Source organism: Bacillus rossius (assembly GCF_032445375.1).
Source record: "Bacillus rossius redtenbacheri isolate Brsri chromosome 9 unlocalized genomic scaffold, Brsri_v3 Brsri_v3_scf9_1, whole genome shotgun sequence".
NCBI classification, from domain to species: Eukaryota; Metazoa; Arthropoda; class Insecta; order Phasmatodea; family Bacillidae; genus Bacillus; species Bacillus rossius.
This window is the reverse complement of record NW_026962012.1, coordinates 2,728,952-2,753,479: the sequence shown is the minus strand read 5'-3', so window position 1 is coordinate 2,753,479 and position 24,528 is coordinate 2,728,952. Positions and strand designations below refer to the sequence as shown.

The 24,528-nt window shown below is 38.6% G+C and overlaps 1 protein-coding gene across 2 annotated transcripts in view; it reads right to left on the bottom strand.

The window, feature by feature from the left end:
• Positions 1 to 24,528, bottom strand: part of LOC134542681 (cytochrome P450 6j1-like) — a 42,451-nt gene that overhangs the window by 3,620 nt on the left and 14,303 nt on the right. Inside the window, exons 3-4 of one of the 2 annotated variants that reach the window (XM_063387130.1) lie at positions 11,859 to 12,281; positions 3,682 to 3,903 (exon numbers count right to left, since the gene is read on the bottom strand). In XM_063387130.1, coding sequence (XP_063243200.1) covers positions 3,682 to 3,903; positions 11,859 to 12,281 — 645 coding nt within the window. The remainder of the gene's footprint in view (positions 1 to 3,681; positions 3,904 to 11,858; positions 12,282 to 24,528) is intronic. The other variant, XM_063387131.1, reaches the window with a different exon arrangement.

Sequence of the window (24,528 nt, the reverse complement as noted above, 5' to 3'; positions counted from 1 at the left end):
ATTATCAATCAATATATTTTTCCAAGTGCTAAAAATGTTTCGTAGGTTAAGTAGTTCCAAAAACTCAATTTATTGTATTAAGAGTTGGATAATTTTATATCATACTAGCTAAACCCGGCCACGCTTTGCTGTGGCACAGTTTAATATTAATTCATTGTTTAATTTAATATTTTACTGTGCATGGCTGTGGAATGTAATAGAAGAAATAAAAATGTGTTTAGCTTAAATATTTTTATTGTAAAGCTAATGGAAGGACTACATTCCTTGTTTTCCCATTTTTTGCATAAACATATAGATCAGATGGTTTACCGACTCTGGAGCACCCGACATATAACTGTCCATGAGAGAAGCATTCATTTTCTAAATTCAAACCGCACACTTGCAAATATTGTCCTTGTGCTTTATTGATGGTCATAGCGAACGCAAGGCGTATTGGAAATTGAAGTCGTTTGAACTCGAACGCCATATCTGTCGGAATAAGTGGCATTCGTGGAAGTAATACGTCTTCACCTTTATGAAGTCCAATCAAAATTGTTGCTTCAATAAGATTATCCATTAATTTTTTAACTACTAATCGTGTACCATTACATAATTTAGGCTGACAGATATTTCGAAGCAATATAATTGGCACACCAATTTTCAAATTCAAAATATGTGGTGGTAATCCTGGAACATCGAGTGAATTGAGAAATTCCGTTGGAAAGTTCACTGCTTCATTTTGGTGCACTACTGAATCAATAGATTTGTATGTCATTGTTTCACCTTCGATTCTGTTTATAATACTATTGTTCATATCGTGTACGTTAACATTTTTAGCCGCTAGAATGGCTCTTTCGCTCAACCATGCATGATTTTTGAATTTTGTTTCGATGTTTTGGAATACCTTGTCTACTAATTCCTCTTTTGAATCTACGATGTTGCATAAATCAGATGATAAGCTGATTTTTCCTGTTTCTGGATTTGTAGGTACAGTGCCGTTACCAACTTCAATTAATTGTCTTGAAAATATGACTGCTGTTGGATCGTTCTGAAGTTTAACTCGCATATTCGTGGTTAAATGCATTTTTTTTACTGTGCTCCAAAAATTTGAATATTTTAAGCAGGCATGCAATTCATCAGCAGGTGTTGAGCGAGGTATCACTGGGAGCGTTTGCCTGAAATCACCGGATAGTAACACCAACACTCCCCCAAATGGATCTGGATTATTTCGCAAATATTTCAGTGTATGGTCTAATGCTTCCAATGACTTTTTGTGAGCCATTGTACACTCATCCCATACAATGATTTTGCACGTCTGAAGAACTTTTCCCATTCCTGATGAGGAGTGGACGTAGTTATAAAATAATATTCATGGATTTTATTTTTTAAATCTTAAATTTTTTCTTAATACAATGAAATATTAGTTCTGTAATTATTGTTCCGTTCATAATTGTTTACACAGAATGTATTGAAAAAAAATTAAGTCAATTTATATAAAACCTTCTATGAAAGTTATACTGACTGTTTCATTGATAAAATTACTAAGAAATATATAAAAAAAATATAAGTTTTAAAAGCGAATAAAAATTTATAATTAACCAAAATAAACTCAAAATAAACAAATGTATACTTTTAAAACATGTAATTAAATTAATTAAAATGAGAAGTTTTTATTGTAAACAAATAAATATGAAAAACACATTTCCAGTGTCACATGCTGTGCGATGCCCTGAAACATAAAACTTCTGCAATATTTTATGAGAAAAAGCAGCTAATAATAGGGTAGCTCAACTCACAACGATAGAATGTGGTTAAGTGTCGAAAAACGTGTCTTAGTTAATATATATACTTTAAGAGGATTTTTCGGCCTTGACAATTTTCGCACAACACAGAAAACACGAATTTTCATACTTTGGCAACATAAGGTTTAATGATAGTAGCCTACATAATTCATATTTCCAGTGAAAAATAAAGTTAAATTATTTCCAAGATAAAAAAACTATATGAATACAAAATTCTGAAAATAGTGTTTCATTAAATCACAATTTTTTTATAAAACATAAGTTTACTCACTTTACAGATGAAATCCAACCAATTCCATTCTTTAATTAAACATTTATAAATGATACCATACACATAAACTGGTCACAGTGACACATTTTGTGGTTAATCAATATTTGGCTTATTAGAAAACAAAACAAAAGTGTTAAAAGATTATTGTTGGAAAAATCAACAAACACATTTTGCTATGACAACAGGGTTGATATGACAACCAGTTTGATATATCAACAATTATCATAACAACGTACGTGATTATAACAAATTATAATAGCAATATATAAGATATAAGCTATAAGATAAGAATTATTTAATTTTCAAATGTATTGTACGAAATGTATTTTTTAATTTAAACGTATTTTTATCAATAGAGTCGAAAGAATATACTTTCAAATTAAATAAAGTTTTTTATTCTTTCTTGAAATATATATATATATATACATATTTGTGTAAATTATAGTCGTCAAGGCACAATGGTCGAGTAGCCTGATGTGCTTGAACTTCGACAATATGGTACAGCATCGTCGAGCGTGGTCACAACTAAGTTGGGTGACCATGATATTTAGTTATAGAAACTTTTTTTTCCGACTTTTCCGGTGGATTTTCCCAAACTTTTATTTCATATAAACACTCTTCTGTTAAGATGCAATGTTCTGTAAAAATTTAAATCCAAACCATCGTATACTTTCCGAGTTTTGCGGCCAAATACATACGGAAGCTAAATTTTTATATATATAGATAATAGGGCTATGATAACGAAACTTGTCAAAAAAAAGACCACAATTTAAACTTGGCTTTAGAGTATAGACACTGCATTAAAAAAGTTTATCTGTATCTGTGTATATGTATGTGTATATATATATATATATATATATATATATATATATATATATATATACACACACATACATACATACATACATACATACATACATACATATAAGTATATATATAGTTTGAATCTGAACTCGATAGAAAAACATTGGCTGCAGGTTCCTGACGACAAAAGAAGTTGAAAATATGTATCAATACGACTTATGATGTAAGTGCTTCCCAAGGCAATTTTTAGTGACGATATTTTATTTTTTATAACACCGTAAAATCTTGGCTCTTAGTCATTACTGCACCTTCAATGTAGTTGTGCAGCAAGGCAACAAATAAATGGCGTGTTGTTTGTTTAATGTCGATGAGTTAGTACAATACCGGCAATACACTGCAACATTACTTGAATTTCCATAAATCTAGGGCATATAACAGTTTTTAATAAAAATCCTTAAGATTTTATGTTTTTATGTATAAATGTATTATTATACACAGCGTAGGCTATTTGCGAATTACCTGCTATTTTAATTTTTCTTTGTGTTCGTTGACATGTCATGTACAAATAAAAATAGAGCCACCCTTATTTTTGGTTTTTATATAATATGCTTAACAAAAACTAATGGTTAGTATATTTTATATGTTAATGACAAATGAAATACCAGATTTGACTTGTTTTATTCCTATTACGTTATCTGTGGTTTCCTCAGGTATTTTGACAGTTAACATCTTTACAGTAAATTACATAGTCGTTTGACAGTTTAAAAAATATTTTTATAGTTTTTTGAGATTGGAAGGTACATAAAGGGATATAATAATTCTTACCTGAAACGACCATTTCGAGATATGGTAGCCCTGTCATGGCATGATAAGACAATTTTCCTCCGTGTGTAGATAGTTTTGTGGTGATCTCATTCCTCAGTTTCTCCTGGATGCCTGGGTTCAGCGCCAACTCGTACAGAGCGTAGGTCAACGTCAAAGATGACCCTTCGAAGCCAGCGACCAGAAACACGAATGCTTGTGCCACGAAGTCATCATCTTTCAGTTCTAAAATATCAGAACACAGGAGAATGCTCATTAAGACAATTATCAGTAGATAAAAATACTAATAGTAGTAGGGCATAGCCGATCCGGGGTCTGGGTTCCGGGTGAAAAGCCAGTGCCGATTTCCGCCATCTTGTATTGTTACATCATGGCGGCGATATTCGATGACATTGACTTTGACCTTCAAATATTGCCACAAATTGCCAAATATTGACAAAACTTTTCCGTAAGTTGGCAAAAATTCACCAAAACTACTCGTTATATCCAGTTTTTAGGAAACTTATTCCACCAAAAACTTTAAAAAAAATTAAAAAATAAAAAAACCTATTTCGAGGGAAAAAATTCCTGCTTGAGGGAAAATTTTTCTAATTTTTACCCTCAAAAATACTGGAGAGGCCAAATTTCCTCGAAGAGAAGCCATTTTCCTCAAAGAGGGTCAAACTTCCTCAAAGAGGAGCATTTTTCCTCTGACAGGATCAACCTTCCTCAAAAGCCTTTAAAAGCCCATCAGAGGCTGACCTTCACCTTGACCTCAGCAGCCATTTTGAGTTGTCATTTCTAAAAATATGACATAACATTCGCCATTTTCAATTCTAGAACCTTCCATCATTATGAATTCAGTCATCTTGGATTATGACATCACATCCGCCATCTTAAATATCCGTAAATGTACAAAATCGGGAAAAAATTTAAGTTAAAAATTAATTAATTACATTTTAAATAATATTCCAGTAAATTAAAACTTTGGTAAGGGAGCTTGGAGTCCTCGTTCGAACCTGGTGAGGGAAAAAATATCTCGAAGGCTCCTTCCTTAACGGAGGTCGCTGGCAGACTGACCTCACACCACTTTCATCAAGGAATATATTATGCCAAATAGTATGGCATACATGGTGGCCATCTTGGATCCACCATCTTCTTGTTATCGGCTACATTTTGCTGTCCTCATATTAGTTTAATTTTTTACCCATTTGAGTGTAGCGGTAGTATTTATTACACGGAATTCATGATCTTATCAGCCATATTGACAACCATCTTGAAAATTTTTAATTACTTATTGACCTAGAAATTCGGAAACAATTCCAAAAATCAATAGAAAATTTACCTATAAATTTACTGATATACTCGATCGATTCTGGTCCTCGTTCAGGTTCTTGTTCGATGTAAAATTAGTTAATTTAGGTTCAAAAATCTTTATTTGATTAAATATCACATCAATTTATAAAAAAAAAAGTTAATTACAAACATCCTTTAGCTCAAGAGAGCCCTTCAGGTGATAAAAATATTTCGAAAAACCACGGAATGCTGAATTTGCCAGGTATAATCAATTTTTATTCAGTCTGAATGCACCGAGAACAGTCGTCGGTTGTGTTGCACTTCGGGTTGCTGCGGATACGTTTTACTGTTAGAGGCATTGCACGTGCGAGGCTCAACCTTAACTTGCAGGGCAGAATACTGGTCCGCAGCAGGTGAACGGACTTCACCTTTACAGTTTTTTGCAAGTCGTTTCAAATTCTTTATACGAGTAAACCATGCATGACACTTATCACATTGAAACGCCAAGCGTAATGGGTTCTTCGAGCTTTTTTTTTTTGTTTTCGCACACCTCGAGAGAAAGCAAACGTCTTTCCACAGAAAAGTTACAGGGATTTATGTTGTGTGTATTCCTCGATGTATCTTTACTCAGTAATGAACCAGCGCGGGTCTTTTGAAACTGCAGTCTCGGCCGTTTGGCGGGAGAAGCACTTAGTTTGCAGGTTATATCTGGTCTTATTAAATTATCGTTTCTCGCAAACTCCCTGCGGCATTTCTCGCAGTTAAATTTTATACGAAGCTGGTTATTAGCACATTGTCTCTTCTCGTGTCGACGAGCATTACCGTTATTTGAGAAAATATTGTCCCGGTAACGCCATAGATGTTCGAAAGCTGTTGACGAATCACCAACCATTGAAGTTATAAAGACCTCGACATCGCTGTTATCGGGATCTGCATCGTCGCTGGCGAAATCTCCGCTGTCAATGGTACATCTTCCGTCAAGATCTGCGTTGCTGTCGTTGTCGCTGCCATCAGGGTCCCTGTAGACGATGGCACAACTTACATCGAGTTCGGTGTTAAGCATGGTAAAGATGCATTAAGTTCTCAAAAATAGCTAGTTACTGATCTTATGTGTATCACACGAGTCAAACTAGATTATCCTTACACCGTCGTAGCCAGTAAAAAACTGCGAGTCACGTCGTCCAGTCCTCACTTACATACTTACGGTTGCTGAAATAATATGCGAGTCAAAACAACAACTATTTAAATCAATACTCAAGTCAAAACAACAGTCAATTTTCAATAGTTTGTTTGGATGTAATACTTTTACTGTCTATAAATTTAATATTAACCAATCAGAATCAAACATGACTACAAGGCTACAAATGCCTCTATGTGCATTTGACTCCATCTGTGTTTGGCTCCATCTACATTTAGCTCCATATGCATTTGGCTCCATCTGCATTTGGCTCCATCTGCATTTGACTCCATTCATGTTTGTCTCCATCTGCGTTTGACTCTATCTGTGTTTGGTTCCATCCATTTTTGTTTATATATGCATTTTACTCCATCTGAGTTTGATTCCATCTGTGTTTAGCTCCATCTGCATTTGACTCCATCTGCGTTTGGCTTCATCTGCATTTGGCTCCATCCATGTTTAACTCTAGAATACGATCCCATCAATCGGATACTGTACTACAGACTTGACTACACATTATTTAACGTAAAGGACGCACATTTGCTCGAACATTCAACTCAATAGGATATGATCTCATGAGTAGGATACTATCACATCAGTAGGATACAATACCACCAGTATAATACGATACTACAGACTTTAATTCACACATTTAATGCAAAGGACCATACATTTGCTCGAACATTTGTAGCATTGCGGGACAGTGCTTTCCCCAAATTTTCTTTAAGTTTTTTATGAATAATATGTTTTAACAGTAATACAGTATGTAAGTTGTTTAAATAATTTTCAGGCATCATAACCTAACTGAGGTACATGTGATAAATCATTGAAACTAACAACGAATATTTCAAATAACTTTGATGATATTTTACAGTTTATAATTGTTTTCCATGTTAATATTTATGTTTGCTTATGTTTTATTAATGTACTCTCTCAATTAATTACCGTTTCTAATATTTGTGTATTGTTTAAGCCTATTTGCTTTATTAAGAAACAGCCATATAACTGTAAATTTACTGAATTCTACCTAAATAATTACGTTTTTATGTGTTTTAAAATGGTTTTTAAGCTTTAAATATTTTGTTTATATGCGCAAATGCACTGTAACATATTTTTCTTTTGTAATTTTGTCCGTGGGATGTTAAAATTATGCGAGCCAGTTGCGTGGCAGTTAGAGTGAGAAAGAAAGGCGTGCGTCGACACAGTGACGCCGAGGTGATAAAACGATAATGACGCATCCGGTGTAAGACAGAGACAGAGCAACTAGCGTGAGAAAATATTCTGAGAGTCCCCGATTTTGAGGTGGATTTGAAAATAGACAGATCAAGGGAAGCCCCGGGTTCAGTAGCGTAGCCAGGATTTGTGTATGGGAGGGGTTAAGAAGCATGCCCCCCCTCCCCCATATTAAAGCGGAGGGTCCGGGGGTCCTCCCCCAGAAAAAATTTAATTTTAAGGTGTAAAATAGTGCTTTTGAGCAGTTTTCGGTAATGAACTTTAAATATTGTAATGGTAAAAATATTATTATTTTTTTTTAATAAAAAATTGTTTGAGTAATGAAGTAAGAAATTAATTAAAGATATTTTAATCAATCCAAGTGCCTTGTCCAAGTCCACTCAAAATCATAAATCATGCTTGAAGCTCGACACTACAAAAAAAAAAGGAATAAAAATGGTTGGGTTTCGGCAGAACTGGCCTATTCATGGAAACAATTAGCCAGTCAATTAAACAGTCACCACCTGCTTATAATTACCACGCTGGTTGAAAACAATAGGTGTAGGATATTTGAAAACTTGGGACCCGTCACGGGGTCACAACCTTATAGCTTCTGCTCGCGACAGGAGTAGGGGAAGGGAAGGAGAATCGGTAGGGCTCGCTTACTCTTCCCCTCCAGTGCAGTGGCCTGTGATAGCAATAAGACACCCAGGCTTTTAGCTAACCTGCTTTCAGATAAGAAAAAAAATGGAGCTAAGGGAGGGGGGGTTAGAACCCTAACCCCCCCCCCTGGCTACGCCACTGCCCGGGTTATGTGTGTACAGTGTAAAGGGTTTTTTCATGTATTGTAATTTGTTCTGTGATTGGCTGGTGTTGGAGGGAGTGTTTGATACTGTGCTGTGATTGGCCAAAAGTTACGTCATGGTGCAATCCTTGGTCTCTCCTGAGACCAGTGTGTCGTTTTGGTTCTACAGTCATCTACTGAACAGCGACTGAGGTGGTTAGTTGAGTAGGTGGCTCAAAACTTAATTATGAAGATTTAAAGAGTAAATTTCGCGGCTGTGGTCCGGGCGTCACCGGTTTATAATCAACCTAATTTTCGTTTTTTGGACATAATTAGAATTTAGTGACTCCAGTTGTCGGTAATCCCCAAAACAGGACTTAGTAAAATTCGTCATTGTTTCCGAGCACATTGTCCTTCGGTATTGTACCGAAAGTTGAGTGCAACTGCGGGACTTAACTTCGAACTGTTTTAATATTCAATTTTCGGCCAGTCAGCGTGTGATTAAAATGAATGAAGCTTATTTTTTGTGAGAAAGGAAAATACTGTTTCAACTTGTAAATGTTGTGATCGCAAGATGGCGGCAAATGTCTCATTAATTCGTAAGGTATAAGTAAATAAACAGTAAAAACCATTTTGTTTACGAGAGACATCGTTGAAATTCAACAATCGCCCATAACTAATATTCTGAGGGAAACATAACCTCACTTTTTCAGCATCCGAGTATGCAAGTGTATCCTGTGAGTTACCCTTCAAAGACCAAAACGTGAAATATCTGAGCTAGTCCAGCGGTCTTTGGAGTGTAACACATTTAACTCAGTAGGATATGATCCCATCAGTAGGATACGATACTACAGACTTGACTACGAACATTTAACGAAAAGGACGTACATTTGCACGAACATTCAAAACAGTAGGATATGGTCCCATCAGTAGGATATGATCCTATCAGTAGGATACGATCTTAGGATATGATGCAGAATACAGTTACAACTGGCTACAACGGCATTTGGATACATATGGCTAAAAATGTAGCCTAACTGCGAATGTAGCCGTGTAACCAGGCTACAAATATACCTATGATGGGGCTTTGTAGGAAAATTGTCCCTCTTTGATGAAAATTTCTCCACTCTGAGGAAAATAGTTCCTGTAATGAAATTTCGCCCCTCTCCGAAGATATTTGAAATCTTCAGGATTTTGAGGGGGGAAATGGAAAATTTTCTCTCAAAATAGGAATTTTCCTTTAAATAAGAAAAAAATTATTTTTCAGATTTTTAAAGATTTTTTTTGGATGAATCTCTCCCCCCCCCCCCCCCTAAAAAGGGATATTTTTACGCATTCTGGCAATTTTTTTTTGCAAATTGTTGGTAAAATTTGAAGGTCAAGGTCATTAGAGATGGCCGCTGTGACGTCACAATATAATATGACGGACACTGGCTCTGTCTCCTCAACCAGAACCAAGATGCCTGACTATCTAAGCCTTACTAGTAATTATCAAACAATATCTTTAATTCTTAGATGCATGTGGTCTCTTACTATCTACATAATATACATAAGCTTTTCATCACCATTTATTACTAAGACTCAGTACTGAAGCTTGCAAACATCATCAGTGATACGTGTAACTTATAATCATATGATTAGAAATCATTATTATTCTGCTATGAAAATAACTATTTAACATATCATTGAAGATGTGCTAAAATATACATAGACTTGATTAAATGAGCAAAATTTGATGTGAATTTTTTTCTAGAGCAAACAAACAAAAATATGTTGGTGGTTGTGATGGTGATAATTATGGTGATAATGATTGTGATGATGGTAATGGTGTTGATGATGTGTGGATTATGATGATGTTGATGGTGTTGATTATTTTGATGATGATGGTAACGAGGGTTGATGGTGGTGTTGATGGTTATGATGATGTTAATAATTGTGTTGATGAGGAAGATGGTGATGGTGCTGTTACAGATGGTGATAATGGAATTGATTGAAATGGGGGTGATGGTGATAATGATGAAGATGATAGCGATAGTGGTGTTGATGATGGTGATAATGATGATAGTGATGGTGGTGTGGATGATAATGGTGGTGATTGTTATAGTGGTGTTGATGGTGAAGTTAATGATGGTGATAAATGTATTGATATGAGAATGGTAATGGCGATAGTCGTGTTAATGAGGATGGTGATGCTGGTTACGGCGATGCTGCTGATAGTGGTAGTGATATGATCAGCCTGGAGGCTGGATTATACCCATGTTATCATCACGGAGAGATAACCTTGGCGCGACTGTAATGAACTAGCTGAGGTTAAACTGTGGTGGTTTGCAATTGTGTTCAACAGTATGAAGTTTAAATGACAACAAAAAAAACCTCATGTTTCTGACCCAAAGAGAAGTTGTTCCACCCGGGTGGGAGTCGGATCCAGAACTCTTGGCTTAGGTACTACTCAGATGTTATAATAAAAGAACCAATTGGTCGGAAAGCTTAACTTTTAAAAGTATGCATTATGTTTGGACCACACAGATGATCAAAGAACAAATTATTTGGTTTTCCTCTTAAATTTGTCTGCTTATTTAATGAATAAAGTAATATTTAATTGGATTACTTAATAAATACTGACCCAATTATACTCGAGAATATCTTAATTTCTAGGTTTACTTCGGTTAGCGTTATTTCTGTGCAAATTTACATTGCGTGGCTCTCTTTTTTCTACTTAAATATTTGCATTTTTAGTCCTGCGCGAATTGTACCAGTTATTTACTCTTTTTGTGTGCCTTTCTTTCTAACTTTTCCTGGCTTCGCTGTGTGCATACCGTCGTCAGCAATGAATTCTAGACAAACCTGCTATAGGTGCGAGGCGTGTGACTTCAGTTTGTCTGTAAAACCAGAAAATATTCACTCACTTGGTTTCAACAATTTTTAGGCAAAAAAAATTGGTATCTATTAATTTTTAAGATTGGACTTCGTTAAAGCATAGTGTATAATTTGATGCAATGGCTTAATCCAATAAAAGTTTTAAGTAAATTGTGGCAGGCTGCTGCAAATACACTTCTCTGCGAAGTTTTTGGTGTGTAGTATTGAATTCATTATTTATGGATGTGTCTAGAACTGTCAAAATACACTTTGTTATGGTCTTTGAAAGTCTGTTAATGTAAGAGATCTGCCTTAACAAAAACAAATTTCACATATTTTCAATATTAAAAGATAAAGAAATTTTATTGCATACAATCGGTTAAAACTAATATGGCTTCTTTATTCCTCTTTCTCCCCCTTTATGGATGTGCAGAGTACCCACTAGAAAGGAGTGACGTACGTTCTGATAGAGAGAGACATATATATATATTTACCGTAAAAAACAAAATTTACTCAGAGTGGTCCCTTATAATGGCAAGATATATAAGTTTTCTAAACGCTGCTACTATATTCGTCTTTGAAAGTTATGTTTTGTGTGGTCCATATATTATAAAATGTCTTAGTTGATTTGTTCGGTTTTAACCTACCCTCCTGACTTTTGTCATTTTGCAAAACTCTTGTGTTTTCCATTTACATATATACATTTTTTATAACAACTAACCTTAAATGTTCTATGTGTTAGTGTTATTATATGTCGAAATTCCGGATTTCCTGTGACTCGAAAGTTATTCCTGCTATGACATACGCCCAAATATTTTCACCCAAACTTTCACACGCACTACAAGAATCATTCAAACGACACCTGTATAAACTTACCAAAGCTAGTGTTATCATTTTTGTAGGACTCGATGCTTCTGTAAGATTCATCCAGATTGATTTCCTCTTGATCATTAGCATCTTCGCTTTGCACTTCACCTTCATCCATGATCTTTATCATAAGATCCATAAAGTCATTCCTAACCAACTCTTTGTTATTTCTCCTTTGGTCTACCACGTCCCAGAACATACGCCGAACAAAATTTTCTATGTCGGTAGCAACAGCCTTCAGCCTAAATATACGTACTAAAACTGGTACAACGAAAATCAGACTAAAAGTATTACGGTCAAACGTTTTCTTCAAAACAGCTCGGAATTCACACTTGCTATCTACTTGCGCTTCAGTCTTGACGCCAAAAGCACACGAAGCTATGACATCCGTGTTGTACCTGGCCATCGTCTCCCTCACATCGACAGGCGCACCTATCAACATATACATCAGTTCAGTTTAGTAAAAAAAATTATATCTTGCCCCTTCGCTTTTTCAAATTGTTTAGTCTGATAAGCATTTCGCTCAGGTAACGGATGTTTAGTGCATTGCAGCTTAGTTGAAAATTTTGAAATTGACTGGTGGCAGTTGTTTTGTCAACATCCACACAAAGTTTACTTAAATATGGCTTTGTATGTTCCAAATCAAAACAGTAGTATGTTTTGGGGGCTCCGGGCACAGGGTCCAGGGTGTGGAGCCTGTGGGCCCGTCCGCAATCTTGGATTGTTACGTCACGGCGGCCATCTTGGATGGTTGTGACCTTGACCTTTGACCTTGACCTTGACCCCAGCGGCCATTTTGGATCCGCCATCTTGGATCCGCCATATTGGATGACGTCATTGTGTTCTCGAACTTTCCGGTGATGTGTTTTCCGCCATTTTGAATTATGACGTCACCGTTGCAGTTTCCGTTACGGCCGCCATCTTTAACTTTTTTATTTATTATCCGATTTTAATGATTTTTTTTTTAAATTATAAAAAAATTCAAATAATAAAATTTTAATAAAATATTTATAAAAAATATACTTTTACGACACGGAGTTCGGAGTCCTCGGTTCGAACCCGACGAGTGCAAAAAAAAATTAAAAATGGTGACAGGCTCCTTCCTTAATGGTGGCTGCAGGCAGACTGACTCCCACCACTTTTTTTCAAAGCATATATATCGTCACCCAGTATGACGTCATGTCCGCCATCTTGTCTTCGTTGCTGGAGACCACCATCTTGTTTTCGTCGGCGAGAGTGCGCTGACGCCATGTTAATTTAATTCTTACCAGCTAGAGTGCAGTAATCATTTATTATTACTGTGACACCCACCATCTTGTCATTTGACCGCCATCTTGAAAATCTATATTATTTAGCTAGAAATTCGGGAAAAGTTCCAAAATTCATTAAATAAATCACCCATTAATTTACATATTGATTCGATCGATTCCCGTCCTCGGTTCGATCCTCGATCGATGCAATAATGGTTAATTTTATTAAAAAAATAATAATTTCAATATATCATGTTCAACATTCTTAAAGAGACTTTAAATCCTCTACGACCATCATCCTATCAGACATCAAGACCACCATATTGGAAATGCGTAATTTTTATGCTAGAGATGCGGGAAAAAGTTCAAAATTCATTAACTAAATTTGTAATCTATATATACTGATTGAATAGATCGACTAAGGTTCTTGGTTTGATCCCTGGTCGATAAAAAAAACAACTTTAATATTTTAAAAAAGTACCACAAAAGTGACAGGTTTGAGAAAATAAAAACACCGCAAGTTCCTTTAAAAAAACTTTTATTACATACATACTACACTACTACAAGTACAAAAAAAATACACAGACAAATTACCAAAGTTTTGTGGATTTCTCGACGTCTGCATCTGCCACCCACGAATTAAAGCGAGGTGGAAAGCCCCACCACTTGACGTAGGACAGTCCATTTCTTCGTTTTATAATCTTCTCCACCAAGTACGTATCGGGATACAACGTAGGCTGAATCTCTTCGGCATAGAAGCCGCCATGGATAGGTTAGTGGTCCAAATCTTCAAGGTAGTAGGTCCTAGGCTCTGATTCACGAACATGTGTCACACGGAAAAGTTCGGGACTCCAGTTCGCAGTAACACCTTTCTCGAAGATACCTTTCTGCTTGGAGATTCGCACAATGTCGCCGACGTTAGCTTTACGCTTTCGTGGATCTTTCTTCTTCGTGTTGGAAAACACTGTTTGAAGCAGGCGATTGTCCTTTACGTCCTTTGGCTTCATTTTCGTGGTAGAATGCACAGTGGAATTATACTCGCTTATTAGTTTCGGCAAGATGTCAAGCCACTTGTAATTTCCGTTAGCCGTGAACTGTCGCCACATCTTGGAACGCAAAGTTCTGTTAAACCTTTCGACAACGGGGGCTTTGACGTTACTAAATGTAGAGTAGTGTTTGATGCCATACTTCTTCATCAAAGCCTTGAAGGTCGCATTGTAGAATTCTTTCCCGAGGTCCGTTTGCAGGTGCGACGGTACACGTCCATCACGCAAAATATTGTTCATGGCCTTGGCTACGTCAGTTGCAGTCTTTGATTTGACAGGTCTAGCCCAAGCGAACTTGCTATAAACATCGATGACTGTCAACATGTACTTGAAACCTTTAGTCAATCGGGAATACGGTATCATCTCAACAAGGTCCGCCTGGAATAAATCGTCAATTTCACGAACTATGACTTTGCGACGAAGGTATTTCCGTCTAGCAGGAGCATGAAGTTCGCGAGCGATTCCGGTTCGACTCATTGTATGTAGCCGGCTTCCCTCAGTTCTTCAAGTATGGAGACTATTTCGTTGATGTGCGAATAGTTTCCTACGCTAAGCGAAGCATGTAGAATTCTAAGGCGATCAACTAATTCATTAGGGTCGTCCCAATATACATAGTCAAATATCTGACCACTTTCTAGCTTTTTTAAACCTTCACCATGTATTGTTAGTTCACTGAAGAGATTAGCGAGAATGTCGATTTTTTCATGATCTACGTCTTTATATACACCACTATCTGGATCGTTATCGCGAAAATGTGCATTGGTTAGCTCTAGCAGTTTTTTGTACGCTTGTAAGTCTTTGTGAGAATATCCTTTTGGCTCCCTGCGAAACAGCAATTCGTACAGACCCGGAGTCCCGCGTGTTTTGAACGCTTCTACGCGCACGATATTTCCTGGTAGAAAGTCTATTTCTTTAGCACCGAGGAACCACTTATTATGTTTTCTGTACACTCCGTAGGTCGTGTCATTATTCCGGCTCGTAAACGATATCAGGTATGATCGGACCATTGCATTAACTTGATGTCCCTTTTTCGGTATTTTTTTCTTGTGCATGGACTCTGTACTTGTTAAGTCCTCTTCTTCTCGATCTGGTTCATACTTTCTCTTCTTTACAGCTGGCATTTCATCTTCAACTTCTGTCTTCACAATGATGGCTGGTTCTTTCTTGTTTTTAAGTTCGTCGAGGCGACTAGTGATTGGTTTAAATATCTCCTCATTTTCCATCTCACGTGCAAGTCTGGTTCGTCTAGCAAGTAAATATTTTTCGCGAACAGACTGTATAGCTCGATAAAAGTCACTGGCCAGGTCCGACATTGTACTGGCTGAAAACGTATTGCAAGACCTCCTTATATACTTTTTTATTCGTCCACAGAAACTTCTTTCTTGTGTTTGGCTAAATCTGAATTTGTTGACAAGTGAGATAGTGATGTCTTCAGACTACTTTGAAAAGTTCTCAAATCGTCACGTCTTTGTGCATTCGATACTTCGATCATGTCGCGAATGCGAGAATCCGAGGCTTCCACATGCTGGTCGATGGCAACGAGATACTCAAGTAATTCGTTTTTCACACTGTCTACTTTTTGAGCCAGTAGCGAAATGTATTTGCGGATAACGTCGTCATGAGACTTGAGAGCAGTACGTCTCGACTGCTGCGTCCAAATTTAGAAATGCTATGACTCATGTTTGGCGATAAACTGATCGAAACCTCGTCTGTACCTGCCCTTATATAGCGGCCAATCTTTGACTATAACTAGGAATTCGTGTTCTTCTTTCCAACACAAGGAGCACATGTCTTTGAATTCCTGAAACGTCATGTCGGTGTTTACGTGATCGTCATAAGCGTGGCATAAATTAAGTTCGTCCATGCGAAAAAGTACTATGACATTCGCGTTGTCTCGTAGATGTTTTGGTATTCTACTGTACGTCTGACACAGGTAAACGCAGTCTACCTTGGCGTGTCTGCCCATGGAAAAGTACTCTTGTATTATGCCTTGTTTCTCGCACATTACATCGTCGAAAACAAACACGGAATTGGCTTTTGCTTCGCTTGGAGGTACAACATCGGTATTATCGCTAAACGGAAAATACTCCAGACCATCCACCGAGCGTAGAACAGTTGCTAGGCGCTGGTACTTTGGCTGTTGCAACGACTTGGAATACAAGTAAACGTTCTCGAACCGAAGACCGTTTGGTTCCTCCAGTAAACACAGTAAAACACACGTTTTGCCGCAGTTTGACGGACCCGCCATTATGCTACGTACGGCAGAAGGCAACAGTAAGCCATGTCGTGATTCACGCGCACTAAATACATCGTCTTGCGTAATGCGTACGGGCAAAAAAACATCTTGCTTGACGACCTGCATTGTACTAAAGTAATTGTATAAAATCAAACACATTTATACTTTCTGGTCAGTTGCATGTAATGTCTCGAAGAGGTAAGAACAAACAACACATCGGTGCAGAACTCGTGAACTCGCTGATAAACAATCTACCATTCGAGCTACACATTCCCGGCTACAGATTTTGCGGCCCCGGCACGAAACTAGCGAAAAGGTTAGCTCGTGGTGACGTGGGCATTAATTCTCTCGACGAAAAGTGCAAGCGGCACGATATCGCATATTCATTAAGCAAGGATCTGGAATCTAGGCACAGAGCAGATCAGATATTGGCACAGGAAGCCGAAGATATAAGCAAATCGTCGAACGCGGGACTAGGAGAGAAAATCGCGGCCTGGAGCGTATCTAAAATCATGAAGGCAAAGACGAAATTAGGACTGGGTGCTCGTCGAGCCAGCTCCATCAAGTCAAAGACTAACTCACGCAAGACCAAGAAGCGCAAGACTGGTGCAGGCGTGCAAAAAGCCAAGCAAAAATTACAGACTCTCGACAAGAAGATTATAGGAGGATTTCTTCCTTTGCTTTTGCCTGCATTGGGTGCTCTCGGCGGCCTCATCGGTGCAACGAGCGGTATAGTGCGAGCAGTCAACACTTCGAAGAATGAGCGCAAGCAGTTAAAAGAAGCACAGCGACACAATGCCAACATGGAAGCCATTGCCATCGGTAAAAAAAAACGGCGCAGGACTGTACCTACGGCCTCACAAGGCAGGCCGAGGCATGAAAAAGAAACGTGTAAAGAGAAAATCCTAAGTTCCCTACCGAAACGACCGCTCACCAACGTAGATTTAATAAAGTACGCACGCAAACTTAAAATACCAAATTTCCGCGGTGTGTTTATGCGAGACACTTTGCCCAGCAAGCCAAAGACACGTGAGCGCACCATAATTAATTTAGACACGTCGGCGGGTCGAGGCACGCACTGGGTGGCCTATGTAAAGTCTGGAAAAATGGCCGAGTACTACGATAGTTTTGGAAATTTACGCCCTCCGCCCGAACTGCGACAGTACCTGGGCCGGTCCACTACGTTGTTTTACAATTACGAAACGGAACAGAGTCCTAATCAAACAAACTGCGGACACTTGTGTCTTCGCTTTTTAACAAACAAAAATTAGCTGACAAATATAAATTGCTACTTAAAGGTTGTGCAGTGATGATAATTTATTAGTCATGTCGATAACACTTACCCTGACGGGTCACGCATCTGAACTGCGGGCGGTTCATTTCCCGCCTCTGGATTTAGACGGTGAATGGTGTATCGGACTCATAGACTTTCAAACGTATAATGCCATACCTAATATCGACGAGGAAAACCTCAAGATTTGCTTCCTGAAAAGCGATGGGTCCGCTCATGAAATACAGTTACCTGTTGGCTCTTACGAAATTGACGACATTGCAAATTACATCAGGGATATGTTACCACAGGATGTAGACTTTCAACTGCGTGGAAATCCAAACACTCAAAAAAGTATTCTAACATGCAGTGAAAATGTCGACTTTACGAAACCTGGGACCATAGGTACGATGCTCGGATTCGAATCAAAGGTGTATGATACAGGAAGAACGTACGAATCTACGCGCGCAGTAAACATTTTACCTGTGAATGTCATAAGAATAAACTGTAATTTGGCAAGTGGAACGTATCTCAACGGTCAACTAAGCAACATGCTGCACGAGTTTTCGCCGATGGTCCCGCCAGGATATAAACTGGTAGAAGTACCGCAAAGTATCATTTACGTTCCAGTCGTCGTGAAGTGCGCACACGAAGTCGTCGTCAGAATCGTTGACCAGCGAGGGCGATTGGTGAATTTTCAAGACGAAGAAATTACATTACGTCTGCACTTGAAGCGATGGGCATAAAGTTCGTAACACTGAACAGTTATATAAGAAATCGTATTGACGTTAATTAGAACAGTTCTCTACCAGACATCGGTGCATTAACACCTGACAGCATAACGTATCTTCTCAGTATTGGACAAGTGCCGAATAAATATGGAAGACGAAATCCTCAACGTGGAAGATCCGGTCATTTTTTGAAGACAGCATTACGAAAATGGAATTGCACGAGTACCAGCCTTTCCTGCTCGGACCGTACGCACTACCATCGGAAGTACGCATTGCAGTACAGCACCAAGATATTTGTACTTTACATTCGCAGTCATTTCTACGTATAAGACGCACGCTTACAAAAGCGGATGGTACGCATCCGACAACGACGTCAATATCCTGCAATGGTATTCTTCACCTAATCGAGCGCATTACATATGTACTCAATGGCGTCGAGGTAGACCAGACGAGAGATGTAGGCATAACATCTGCTATGAAAAATTACCTTTCGCTCACGCCAAATGAACTGTCTGCTGCAAAGATGGCCGGTTGGGCTCTCGAGGATGACTATAAGCTTCCGGTTTATGCCGAAGGGAAGTTCGAAGTTTGTGTTCCTCTGTCCATGCTTCTTGGATTCGCTGAGGACTACAAGCATATAATCATTAATTCGAAACAAGAGCTCGTACTGCTTCTAGCCAACACGCACATTAATGCAATTGTCGCCGCTGCAGAAAACCCTCAAGATGTCTCGCTAACACTACAGTCTATCGAGTGGATGCTGCCCCACATCCAAGTGAGCACCGTTGAACGAGTCAAGATGTTGAAGAACATAGAAAATGGCAAGAACATCGATGTGTCATTCCGATCCTGGAGCCTGGAAACTTACCCTGGCTTGCCTCATAGTCAGCGTATCAATTGGATAGTAAAGTCCAGCTTCGCTACGGAAAAACCAAGATACATAATCGTCGGGCTTCAGACCGGAAGACAGCTCAATGCAGGAGTAAGTCGCTCCGTATTCGATAACTGTCAAATACGCAATGTAAAAATATTTTTAAATAGCGAAAGTTATCCGTATGTTGACATGAACATGGACTTTGAAAGTGGAAGATTCCTTCTAGCATATCAAATGTATGCCAAGTTTCAGCAGGCTTACTATGGGCGGAGACAGTCACCGATACTGAGTCCCGAAAGTTTCAAGAACAAGGCACCGTTAATGGTGTTTGACGTTTCCAAACAGGATGATCGAATAAATTCAAACATCATCGACTGTAGGATCGAGATAACGACTAGCGGAAATATTCCGCCAAACACCTATGCTTTTTGTCTGATACTTCACGATCGGCTTGCATCGTACAATTGTCGAGACAAACTTGTGAAAATCCTGACATAAATACTGTTTCGTTTTCGATAATAATTTAGTTACGACCGAGCATTGCTAGCGACAACATGTACTGCAACCTGCAAGGTTTCCAGAGTCAAAATGGATTCGTGCTCAAGGAAATTAGCGTCACCTCCGGAGACAAGACTCGAACTCGCACTTTCCGACCTCCGTATCCTTGGAAACTACTAGACGAAAAAAGTACACGGTCGAATGAATGGCTATGTAAATATTATCACGGACTAGAGTGGGACGAAGGAAAAATTCCGTACCACCAAGTGAAAAACACTATTGAAGATTTACTAGTTCACAACGAAATAAACTACATTGCCGGACCTGATCAGAAGAAATGGCTGAGCAAGTTGTGTGATGCGTCAGTTGTATTTGTAGACCTACAGACCGACTACGGCTGTCCTTCCCTGCGCAAGCTTAGTGCAATATACGACGTGCAGCCACGTGAAAAGTTTGAACGTGTCTGTGCCTGTACAAACTCGCAGTTAATGCAGAAATGGCACGCACAATGTTAGTAGGAGCCTGCATATATAAATGACATACCTACGTACGTGCCCTCAGTTGTCGTTCGACCTGCAAGAAGATGTTTACGTTTCATCCTGCTAACGTGTACGTGAGCGCAAGACCTAGCTTCAGCAGTGTCGAGTACAGCTACTGGGATTCCGGGTATCTACGTACATATACAGAAACCTGTGATGGAGGCGCTCAGCATTGGCGGTTTGCGCACTTTCCTGTGTCCTACGAACCGACTCAGCAGCTGGTAGATTGTTGCGAACCTGGAAACTGTGTCGTCTATCACATGAGACCACACACAATCCTGCCTGCTAGCATCGCTGAGGTAGTCGCCTCGTCTGCATGTGCAACACCAAACATGGACGTGTTGCAACCTGTTGCGACCTGTGATGCATCTACGCAGACGTCCAAACGGTGTGCGTCTCGTCATCGCAGTTCAGGCAGTGAATCTGTCCCAACTAGCACTGAGCCAAAGCCCAGGCGTAGACGTGGTCACAGACGTCATCGACCATGTCTTGTCGGAGTTGTCGACGTCGCAGAAGATGAGCAGCTGGAAACCTGTGTTCCTGATCCCGTGGCCTGCGAACCAGTTGGAACCGGAGTCAACGAACCAGTTGGAACCGGAGTCGATGATACAGTGTGTGCGGCATTAAATACATTGCTTGTGAAAATGCTTGATTACTTAACCTAATGTGTATTTGTGTAATTTTTATAAATAAATGTGTAAAACTTGAACTCGTATGTTTTTTATTTCTACAATTTTTAGGTACCTAATAAAAAATTTTTTTAAATAGAGACAATATTTTTACTCATGTAGTATACCAGTAGACCACAGGTATAAAAGCGAGGTTCAGACGACTGGACCCACAGTTCACCTCTGGCCACGGTGCAGTACGGACGTGCTCTCTCCAGTAAGTTTCGTGAGATTTAGTTATGTCGGCCGGAATAGAATGTTTACCGACAGCAGCGGGGACCTCGATGGCAGCAACGATGATGGAGTCGGAGATCCTGATACCGACTGTAGAGGAGACCACGGCGGCGGTGGAGATCCCGATACCTGCTGCAGAGGAGACAACGATACGTGCTGTTCCATCATCAGCTGAAGTTTCACCATCTGCATTCCAGACTTCAATTAATGAAGAGCGTACAGCGCATCAATGCATATATTGTGACGCATCTTTTACAAAACCTACGAATGCGCGCAGACATGAAAGAGGCAGTTGTCCGAATAATTTACTGAAACGAATACAATTTCGGTGCAATAAGTGTGGTAAACTAATTTCACATCTCGACAGCTTACATCGTCATTATAAAATTTGCTCCGAGAAAGCTAATTGCGAGTATAATGAACATGGTTATTGTTTTGACTCATGTATTGTACCGACTGATGAGTCTATATAAGTGAGACCCTGGTGATATGGACTTCAGTCTGTCTCTGGCTGCGGTGATGAACGGCTGGGATAGTTAGACTTATATAACATAATGGACCAGTATCTTTCTATTCTTGAGAACTCGATGGCATCATTACCAGTATCAACACCAACCTGGATCGAAGGTCTACCATCATCAGTGCAGAGCACGATGACAACGACGTCTACAGCTACACCTACTCTCTTAGCACAGCAGGAGATTTCGACGCGTGCAACATCTTCCGCAGAGCAGACCTCAACGGCTTCAGAAGTTAACATGTCAGCAGTGTTACAATGGTTGTCAACAGTTCCAGTGGCATTGATGAAGGAAGGTGCATCCAACTGTGTTCCATCACCCGGCTGTACGTACTGCGAGAAGATCAAAAACTTGAAATTACATGATTATGTAATACACAATTGTAGTAATAACTCTGAACGCATTAAATATCAGTGCAACAGATGTTTAAGCAAGTTTGTACAATATGGAAGATTGAAACGACACCTCAGGAATTGTGATAGACTGGCTGTACATTCATCGGAATCAAGCTGTATAGTAACAAAACATTGGTAAATATTCAAAGTGCACAACGACACGAAATATATCACTGTCCTTTTAATGAAGTCGATAATTCGGCTTTGTGTGAAAATTGTGGTGTACCAATATGTCGACCTGATAAACTGAATAGACATTTAAAGTCATGTAAAATACTTAGTCCGTATAGTAAGAAGACTGTTTGAATCGAGAAATCCACAAAACTTTGGTAATTTGTCTGTGTATTTTTTTGTACTTGTAGTAGTGTAGTATGTATGTAATAAAAGTTTTTTTAAAGGAACTTGCGGTGTTTTTATTTTCTCAAACCTGTCACTTTTGTGGTACTTTTTTAAAATATTAAAGTTGTTTTTTTTATCGACCAGGGATCAAACCAAGAACCTTAGTCGATCTATTCAATCAGTATATATAGATTACAAATTTAGTTAATGAAGTTTGAACTTTTTCCCGGATTTCTAGCTAAATAATTACGGATTTTCAATATGGTGGTCTTGATGGCTTATAGGATGATGGTCGTAGAGGTTTTAAAGTCTCTTTAAGAATGTTGAACATGGTTTATTGAAATTATTATTATTTTACATAAAATTAAACATTATTGCATCGATCAGGTGTCGAACCAAGGACGGGAATCCAGCGATTCAATATGTAAATTAATGGGTGATTTATTTAATGAATTTTGGAACTTTTCCCGAATTTCTAGCTAAATAATATAGATTTTCAAGATGGCGGTCAAATGACAAGATGGTGGGTGTCACAGTAATAATAAATGATTACTGCACTCTAGCTGGTAAGAATTAAATTAACATGGCGTCAGCGCACTCTCGCCGACGAAAACAAGATGGTGGTCTCCAGCAACGAAGACAAGATGGCGGACATGACGTCATACTGGGTGACGATATATATGCTTTGAAAAAAAGTGGTGGGAGTCAGTCTGCCTGCAGCCACCATTAAGGAAGGAGCCTGTCACCATTTTTAATTTTTTTTGCACTCGTCGGGTTCGAACCGAGGACTCCGAACTCCGTGTCGTAAAAGTATATTTTTTATAAATATTTTATTAAAAATTTTTTATTTGAATTTTTTTATAATTTTTAAAAAAAATTTCATTAAAATCGGATAATAAATAAAAAAGTTAAATATGGCGGCCGTAACGGAAACTGCAACGGTGACGTCATAATTCAAAATGGCGGAAAACACATCACCGGAAAGTTCGAGAACACAATGACGTCATCCAATATGGCGTATCCAAGATGGCGGATCCAAAATGGCCGCCGGGGTCAAGGTCAAAGGTCAAGGTCACAACCATCCAAGATGGCCGCCGTGACGTCACAATCCAAGATGGCGGACGGGCCCACAGGCTCCACACCCTGGACCCTGTGCCCGGAGCCCCCAAAACATACTACTCAAAACATATCAACACAGGTAGTTTTATAATTTTACACTCTTTAAGTGGTTCAGAAGTGTTTAGATTAGCTGGAATGCACTACACATTGAGATACCGATTCTATGCAAAGTCATAAAAGAAATGAAGATGCGAATGCCATCCTTCTATAAAAATGTACCACAATCATATTTGTGTACGAATTATTTTTTTATTATTGTGAAACACCCTACATAAAAATTGTTAATGGAATAAAATGTCACCAATGTATGTATGTACATACACAGAAGACCTTCGTCTAGCGCTACTATTCCAAACCAGAAACTTCCAAGCGGCTATGAATGCCTCTGCTTACAGAGCTAATGCTACTGGAAGATTGTGAATTATGCGATCAAGGTCATAATGGTATTTAAAATTGCCACAATTATTTATTTATGTGACGAATGAAGCTGGAAGGTAAACTCGTCGTTAAAAAAAACCTATATCTATGATACACATATAAATTAAATTTATTTAAACAAGAATACTCCACAGAGTGTATGTACAGGGTGCGGCGCGGAAACTTGCTGATTTGAAAGGCCAATAAAAAATAAAGTAGTAGAGATATCGTTATAATTTAAATTTTCTTGTAATATATATCACCTGAAATTTTTCCATTATATAGTTTTAAAGATGAAATCCATCAAATGATGGCCCCCATTGTGAATGCATTGAGTTACCCAATTTCTGAAGTTCTGTGCAACTCTTTCAAGCATATCGACGGGTATGTTGGCAATAGCTTGGCGTATGTTGTTTTTCAGATGAGGTAGGCTCCTTGGACGGTCATTGTAAACAACTGATTTCAGATAACCCCATAAAAAGGTCACACGGAGCCAAATCGGGGGAACGGGCGTGCCAAACAAGGTCGCCTCTCAATGAGATAAG